This window comes from Diceros bicornis, chromosome X, assembly GCF_020826845.1.
Source record: "Diceros bicornis minor isolate mBicDic1 chromosome X, mDicBic1.mat.cur, whole genome shotgun sequence".
Classification (NCBI taxonomy): Eukaryota; Metazoa; Chordata; class Mammalia; order Perissodactyla; family Rhinocerotidae; genus Diceros; species Diceros bicornis.
In genome coordinates this window covers 96,662,985-96,671,909 of record NC_080781.1, presented here as the reverse complement: position 1 = coordinate 96,671,909, position 8,925 = coordinate 96,662,985, and the positions used below count along the sequence as shown (strand labels likewise).

General features: G+C 44.5%; 1 protein-coding gene across 1 annotated transcript; it reads right to left on the bottom strand.

Moving 5' to 3' along the window:
- Window positions 1-412: 412 nt before the first annotated feature.
- TCEAL1 (transcription elongation factor A like 1) lies at window positions 413-2,573 on the bottom strand. Its single transcript, XM_058535269.1, has 3 exons — window positions 2,397-2,573; window positions 1,887-1,951; window positions 413-1,531 (listed from the first exon to the last, which is right to left on the bottom strand). The coding sequence occupies exon 3, from the start codon at window positions 1,517-1,519 to the stop codon at window positions 1,040-1,042; it is 480 nt and encodes a 159-aa protein (XP_058391252.1). The 5' UTR covers window positions 1,520-1,531; window positions 1,887-1,951; window positions 2,397-2,573; the 3' UTR covers window positions 413-1,039.
- Window positions 2,574-8,925: the final 6,352 nt, after the last annotated feature.

Sequence of the window (8,925 nt, the reverse complement as noted above, 5' to 3'; positions counted from 1 at the left end):
TGCATTCTCCATATATCAGTAGGAGACACAGTTCAGCTTTGGCCCGGCAGGGACTCCAGAGCAATCAGTGAGGCTTTGCGCTGGCACTTTGGACCACGGAAGGAGCAGAACCCAGGAGAAGGAACAGCTGTGCCCAGCAGACATGATTGTATCCAAGGGAAGAGAATAGGAGGACAGAAATAGAATGTGGCACTCACCTGGAATCTCACAGGAATTATTTGTGAGCACAAGTGAGATCTCCTTTGGGTACTACTCTGTGTATTTGAAGGGAATCTATAGGGGCTGGGGTCCTGCATGTGCGGGTGGGGGAAAGAAACACACAGCTCATGCAATCTTTACCTCATTTGGTTCCACAGCAGCCTTGTAAGCCAAGTATTATTCCTATGTAAACGGGAAAAGAATGACCTTTAAACAAATATAAGTACCTGGTTTATATTTCGGCATAAGAGATTCAGAAGAAACATGGGATTTACTTTTCTTTTTTTAAGTTCTGACAAGTATTTATTAAGTGCCACATTGTCTTTATAAGCTGATTGACAGTTTTTTAAATTGTTTTACAATTTTTCATTATATTGGGATTTTTTTGCAACACAAGTAAAATGTGTTCGTGTTGAAAAAATGAGAAATTCCTATAAAGCAAAAATGGAAAACCAAAAAAATCACCTATTATCTTACCACACAGTCACTGTTAAGCCTTTGAAGTATATACTTTCAGTTTTTTCTTTGCATATTAATATATAAATATACATTTTTTTTACAAAACTGGGATACTACATATACTTCTTGAAAATTGCTTTTTTTCACTTCACAATATATAATGTACATCTTTTCATGCAAATGGGTGAGACTCAGGACTGAAAGAGAGGGACTTGCACATTGGGGGGGGCAACCCAATTTTATGCCAGTTACAAGCGAAACACCTAAAATAAAGCCACATAAAAAGTTAAAATTAAGAAGATGGGGAAAGGTATATGAGAAAAATGCAAAGTTCAGGTGGCAATACTTATATCAGGCAAAACAGAATTAAACGCTGAACACATTAAATGGGATAAGGACGGTTCCGTCTTGCCTTCCAGTGCATGATCATCAATTTGTTGCGTACTCTTTTCATCTCTTCCATCTCCTCTGCTACCTTTATCATCTCCTCGTTGCTTAAATTTCTGCCATGTATGTCTCCTCTAAATTGCGGGCGAGAGCGAGCCAGCCTTTCTTTAAAGCTTCCTTCTTCTAGCTTATGTTTTCCCACTCCACAAGGAGGCTGCTCCATGGGAGGGCGCTCCTCAAAAAGGTCCTTCCTAGACAGGCCCTCCTGCGGAGGGCGCTCCTCGGACACGAGCATCTCAGGAAGGAGCTCAGGAAGGAGTTCCTCGGGAAAAAACTCCTCCTCCGAGGATTGCTCCTCCGAAGAGGGTTCCTCCGGGGAGTGCTTTTCAGGAGAGTGCTCCACAGGAGGCCGCTCCTCATCTGCCTTGGGCGCGCTCTGTGGCTGTTCTTCATTCTCTTTGCAGGATTTTTCCATGTTGAGAATCGTCTTTTTTAAGCACAGTTATTCATAGGAGACAAGAAAGGCAGAGTCGAGTCAGAATACTTGATGGCTGGACCAAAACCCGGGCCATGGGTTCCAATAACCTGCCTTTTCCAGATTCGGGGCCCAGGTCCTCCAACCTACGCTTGCTGAGAGGCTTTCTGGCCCTGGGGACCCCGCCGCGTCTCGTCCCCCCGCCCTTGTCGCCCCCTCCTTTCCGAAAGCCCACCATTTTCCCAGCAAGCCTTGCCACAGGCCTCTCCCGCAGTGGCAGGGGCGGGGCGGTGGTGCCGCGGACTCCGCGCCCATCAGCGTCCTCCCTCTCACTCCATCCTAGCCCACTGCCCACCCCTTCCCCGACCTGGACCTCTCCTGGCCGTTTGTTCCCAGGCGTCCTCTCGAGGTGCCCCGCTGCGACCTGCAGACCTGCAGACAGACGCAAGACAGGGTAGGGGGCGGGGAGTGGAGAAGAGGGAAAGACTGACTGACACACACGCCCTTTTTCTGGGCACCAGCCGCCGCCCCCACGCCAGCCCCTTTCTAGTTCCCCTCCCCCCGATGCCCCATCTCAAGCTTGGTCCTCCGTGCCCCTACCCCTCCACCCCGCAATGCTCGTCATTTCTTTTCAGGCGGGAAGTGGAAGCGAAAGATGGCTTAGAAACTATTTCTAAGTGTCTGTGTCTCCCTCCCGGGGAGGGGGGGCTCACTCACCTCCCTACCCCACCTCTAAACCACCATTTTTTGCACCGAACTGTGGGCGCGGGGGGCGGGGCTGGGCATAGGGAAAGGCCTGGACGCTGCCATCCCGATTCCAGGGTTTACGGGGCGGCACCGACACTCACACCGATTTAAGAGGACCAAGGGGACTTACTTCGTTGTGCTTTTCCCCTCGACCAAAGGGCAATAGGCAGACGCTGTCTGGACAGGCAAAAAGGACCAGGACGAGAGAGACTTGGGCAGACACAGGCTCCTGGTCACGTGAGGGCCGCGCGTCACCGCCGAGCTCAGATCCCCAGTTACCGCTTTGACCGGCGGCCGTGCTGCAGCAACCTGACAGTATTTCCTGACCCCCAACACACCAAGCACCGTCACTCACCTCTCTTTGTTTATATTTGCCTTTTCCTGGTTACCAGAGACGATCAGCGTCTAGTCTTGGGGTTTATTGCCTCTTCCTCTCTGCCGCTTTGCCTGATACCCTCTCCCTTATTCTCCTGTCATCAGCCACTAAGGCCCATTATTTCCTCTACAGTCCAGATCCTCCACTGAAATTCGACTATTTCTCATTAATGAATCAATATCATATACCACCTCTCCCAGTTTTAATCCACATTCATAACTCCATCATGTCCACTTAGGCTCGATCAACATGGTTTTCATCTCTTGTCACTTTGATGAAAGATAAGCTTTCACTTTTCCATGACTTCAGGATTTTATTTTTTTTTTGAGCCTTCAGACCTATATTACGAATAGAAGCTCCATTCTAAGTTGGTAATCATTCAATTCTAGAACTCTAGAAAAAGTTGTTTGTAAAGTATATAAATCTAAAAAGATTGAACACTTTGATTTTCATAAATCAAAATACACATTTGTCCATCTAAGTACAAATAGTCTGAAAACTTACCTGAAATGGGAGCATATTTAGTGGAGAGTGTGGCATTATTATATATTTATGTATATATATACACATATATACATACATACTATTATGTGTGTGTATATGTATGTATATACATATATTCAGTAGTTATTATTGGTAATAGAAGAAAGAGATTTTGCTGGAACTCTAAATCCTTAACCAGCCACCTCTGGTGTTGCTGGTTGAGAAAGTTTATATTAGTTCATTAAATCAGCAAATATTTGGGTCCTGGGACTGCTGGACGCAAAAAGATAGATTCACCACAGAGGACATTCCTATTAAACTATGCAATAATTCTGTTAATCACACACTGAGTAGCAGGATTAAAATCATGCTCACATACTCAATTGTCATTACAAGTATATATTTTTGGATCTAATGGTGTTTTATGATCTTCAGCCTCATGCATGCCTCTCACCTACTCGCATCAGCTTGGGTGCTACTTCCTCATGTAGATGCCCTTTCCTCCAGAAATCAGACTATACCTCTCTGTAGTTTACACTTTCAGGGTAGGTGGCCATCAGATCTGTGAGGATCCTGGGATTGTTTTTTTCAAACCCGAGCTGTCTAGTAAGTTTCCAAACAGAAATTCATGTGTGAAATTTCCTGTTTTAAGAGCTTTGTGTCGCTTCTCTCCGTCTAATTTACTTTGTGTTGAGATAGCAGCAAGACAGATATTAGTTCACTTTTATATCGTTTCCACAACTGTTTTACTTTTCAATTTTTCAGTGATGTGTCTTTTAAACCAAGTTTCACTATACCTTCTTTATCCTTTTCACCGATGGTTAGCTTCATCATTTGTGTGGTTTCTTTCCAGGAGGAGCCCCATTTCATTCATTTCTATCCTTTTTTCCCTTACATCCTGGGATGAAGAACTCACTACCTTAAAAGACATCTCATTGAAATTTCAGACAGTTCTAATCATTCAGAGTGTTTTTTTCTTTTGTTGAGCTGAAATCTGCCTCCAAGTAGTTCACACACATTGGTCCTGGTTCTGCCCTCTGGAGTCGTACAAAACAAGTATTTTATAACAAAAGTGCCTTTTACCCTTGATAGCCTGACACTGCCAGAGTTAATGTTCTGGTTCTTTCCCCTTCCCATCTGTGAGACACACTGGGAAATCTACTTGACCTTTCTGTGACTCAACTTCCTCATCTGCAAAATTGGAGATATAGTAATACCTCCCTCATAGGATTGGTAAGAGGGATAAATAAGTCAGTATATGTAAAGGACCTGGAATAGTGCCTAGCACATAGAAAGCACTCTATAAGCATTAACTATAATTATAGTAATAGTAATAATAATAATAGAATGACTTAGTGCTAATAGTACTACTAATTATCATTCTTTTGTTATTAACATTAATTGAGTACTTATGCCAGGCATTGCACTAAGCACTTTCAATATGCTATCTCATTTAATCCTTAAACAATTATGTTCTCACCAAGACTTTTTTTTAGGTTTAATCTCCCCAGTTATTTCAGCTCTTTCTGAGGTGATATATTTTTTCAAAGTCACTCACCATCCTACATGCTTCTGAATTTGTAAATGTCTCTGAAAATACTGAATATTCTGCCTAGTGTAGAATGGAGTGATCTTATCACAGCCCTCATTCTAGAATAGCCACTATACATCTATAGATGCATCCTAAGATCATACTAGATTTTGTGGATGCCATATCACACTTTAAGTTGAAGTCAACTGAGACCCCCAGATCTCTTTCATACATCCCTGTTAATGCACTTGTGTAAATCTTTTTAATTTTAAACAAGTACAGAAGCTTCTGTTTTTCTGGATTAAATGTTGTCCTGTTCGATTCATTCCCTCATTCTTTGAATCCTCATTCTGTCATTCAGGACATGAGCTACAAAATATTAATTTAAAGCACGCCATTAGTACTAAATACGATAATAAATTCAGCAAACTCAGGAAAGATCTAAAGGAGATCTCAGCAAAGAGCTCTGACTCCAAATGAAAAAATTCCTTTTCCCTGTTGGGTGTGCCAGCCGGGAGTGTGCCCTGTCAGGCCAGTTCTCCTCCTTTCCACTCTCAGTAGGACTTCTGAGGGTGGGATTACTTTCTAGTGCTGCTGATAGAAGACACAGTTGCCCCTGAAAGCTGCCAAACCAGTATGAATTAACCCTTGATGAGAACTTGGTAAACTGGGGGGGCAGACAAGGGAGATTTAAGGATTAGAACCGGGAAAGGAGGAATGAAGACTGTGTCTTCATATTGGCTCTAAGTCTCTGCCTTGATTTGGGGTTCCCTTGAAAGAAAGGGCTCTCAAGAAGGAATAAGGTGAAGGTGGTTCTGCCATGGTGACCACCATGTTACAAAGGAATGTGGTCTGCTATTTGTCTCTGTGTGCTCTGGGTGGGGGCCGTGAAATAATTCTGATAGATATGATTTGATACTGCTGATTTAGGGTCCTGTGAAGACCTAAATGGTGCTTGGCTCACTAGTGCTAGTGAGAGTTTAAGTCTAAGGAACTCCATTTTTGTGTGTGTGTGTGTGCGTGTGAGGAAGATCAGCCCTGAGCTAACATCTGTGCTAATCCTCCTCTTTTTGCTGAGGAAGACCGGCTCTGAGCTAACATCTGTTGCCAATCCTCCTCCTTTTTTTCCCCCAAAGTCCCAGTAGACAGCTGTATTCATAGTTGTACATCCTTCTAGTTGCTGTATGCGGGACGCGGCCTCAGCATGGCCGGAGAAGCGGTGCGTGGGTGCGCGCCCAGGATCCGAACCCGGGCCGCCAGTAGCGGTGCGCGCACTTAACCGCTAAGCCACGGGGCCGGCCCTAAGGAACTCCATTTTAAAGGTGCGATAACTAAGGCTCTGAGAGGTGACAAATTATTGCCATGGAAACAGATGATAGTAAGTAGCCCAGATGGGATTTAAACCCTGGCAGTAGGACATGAATGATTGAACCTTAAACCACTTTGTTAAACTGCTCCTGGGCAGTGGGCTCCAGACACCTTTACACGCAGCCGGGGTGTGCGGCACAGGCCTTTTCAGGTAGCGGGAGCTGAAAGTATCAGAAGGCAGGCAGGGCAGCCAGGCGGGCAAGGGGGAAGGCAGTCAGCCCCTGGCAGCTGCTGCTATGACAACAGCCTCCAGGGGCGAGGCCTTTCTCTGGGGGATCTGAGGAAGCCCAGGATGGGTTTCTGGTTCAGAGATTCCTGTTCCCTCGTGAGGCTGCACTTCTGTGGCAGAACAGAGCCCCCTCCCTGTGAGCCCCTCTACAGCACAGACCCCATAGAGGTCTGGTTTCATTTTGCAGAGCCTGTCTGCCCTCTCCAGCCCAGAGGTTCCCCTGCTGCTTCTGCAGCCTCTGCATTCTTTCCTAATGACACCTATGGCAGTACTTTGGTCTCAAGACTTGCTGCTGTGCGCTGCAGCAGGCCCTGTCCAGCCTGTGGCTCTCAGGCTCTCCTCTCCCGCTCCCCCGCCCCCACCCCAGGGGAAATAGCCAAGTGGGAAATGCAATGATAAGAGCCTTCTCTTTGCTGCTTCTGGCCTCACACTAACTGGGTCTAGACACACACACACACACACACACACACACACACACACACACACATCCTGTACATGCCCAGAGAAACAAGGAAGGGGCTCTGAGGAAAGGTAGAGTAGAAACTCAGGCTGCTAGGAAACACTCAGGGACAGGAAAGGCAGGTCCAACATTGGCCCAGAGGGAGAGAGTCCCAGGCTCTGGGCTAGGCAGGACTCAGGCTGTCACTCACTCGCTGGAGGGCTCTGGAGGCCTGGGAGCCTTCTACCCCTCTCCTTGCCTCTGTTTGTGTCCTTCTTCTTCTCCCTAAAAGGTGGGGGGAGGGGCAGTGGAAGAGCAATGAATGAGGTCCCCTCCAACTCTAGGGTGCTATGACTCCACGCTGCCCAGCTCACAGGGGCTTCTCTGAGGAACACCGTTTGGCCTGAGTGGGGACCTCTCCTGACAGTGGCTGCTGCTGCTTTTTCCGGAATCCAGAGGAGCCCAGAGCACAGAACCTGTGCTGGTCTTCCCTGCTGGGCTGCAACACTCACAGCCTTACTCTTGGCCTCAGGGACTCTCACAAGGGCCCACAACAACCCCAGTCTGAGGTCTGGGTGACAGAGGTTGGAACAGAGGCAGGGTAGGCTACATAATTTGCAGGACCCAGTGTAAAATGACAATGCAAGGCCCCTTGTTCACAAAGCAAGAAAAAAAGTGCCATTAAAAGTACTAAAATATAAAGCTTTTCTTTCTCCTGTGGTCTTTCAACTTATTTTTTTTAATAGACTTTATTTTTTAGAACAGTTTTAGATTTAGTTTAGAGAAATTGAGAAGATACTATAGAGAATTCTCATGTACTCCATACCTAGTAGCATCTTACATTAGTATGGTGTATTTGTTATAATTAGTGAACCAATATTGATACATTGTCATTAACTAAAGTCTATATTTTATTCCAATTTCTTTTGTCTTTACCTAATGCCCTTTTTCTACTCCTGGATCCCATCTAGAATACCACATTACTTTTAGTTGTCATGTCTCCTTAGGGTCCTCTTGGCTGTGACAGTTTCTCAGACTTTCTCTGATTTTGATGACCTTTACAATTCTGAGTACTAGTTAGGTATTTGTAGAATGCCCATCTATTGGGATTTGTTTGGTATTTTTCTCTTGGTTAGCCTGGGGTTATGGGTTTTTGGGAGGAATAGCACAGAGGTAAAGTGCCATTTCAACACATCATATCAAGGCTACGTGTTATCAATATGATTTATGACCATTGATGTTGACTTTGACATGGTGCTTTTTATTTGTTATTTAATTTTGTTCTAAGTAGAGGAAAATTAAAATTTTAAATTATTAGCATAATTATATAGTTCATCTTTATATTGTACAATGCCATTTTAAATGCAAATACAAGAGCATTTGACTCATATGCAGAATCACCAAAATTGCACAATTCATATTTTGTAGCTCATACGTGCATATGTGTTTACTTCTTACCAGAACAGTGGAAATGCTACACAAAACCAACTCAGCTGTTTGTATTTGACTTCTTGATACTTGCAAATGTGCCCATTTTACAGAGGGACTGAAAGGAACGGGAACTGTGCGTTGCTCTATCTTTCCCTTTCCTTCTTTGTCATCATTTTCAACACAAGTGGTTGGCAAACACAAGGAAGTAACACATGTAAGAAAGGATATGATTGGGTTTCTTTGTCCCTTGTGTTTCTTAGAATGTGATTCTGTGTTGGAAGTAAGTTCTGAATAGAACCAAATGGGTGGCCTCTCCTGGCTGTCTTCAGTCACAGAAGTAATATGCTTACCATTTACTTGCTTTGAGTCTTGCTGAACTCCCATGCATCAAGGGTCCACTGGAATTTTGTGCTCATGGGGCATGGGGAATGCAATATGCAAATGGTGCAGCAAGAATGGCAGACACACGTGGCATATCTCCTTTCCTGTCCTTTTGCAAATACCGTGCTGTCTTGATTACTGCAGCTTTACAGGAAGGCTCAAAGTCAGGTATTGTCAGTCCTCCAATACTGCTCTTTTTCAGGATTGTTTTGACTGCTACAGATCCTGTGCATTTCCTTATAAATTTTAGAATCAGCTTGTCGATTTTTACACAGAAAGCCAGGTAGGATCTTAATTGAAATTATACTGAATATACAGATCAAACTGGGGAGAATTGCCATTTTGATAATCTTGAGTCTTCTGATATGTGAACATGTATACATCATAATTTTTTTAGATCTTCCATAATTACTCTCAGCAA

What these genes read in the sequence shown, in the direction of transcription:
- TCEAL1 (XM_058535269.1), bottom strand. Translation starts at nt 1,519, where the DNA reads ATGGAAAAATCCTGCAAAGAGAATGAAGAACAGCCACAGAGCGCGCCC.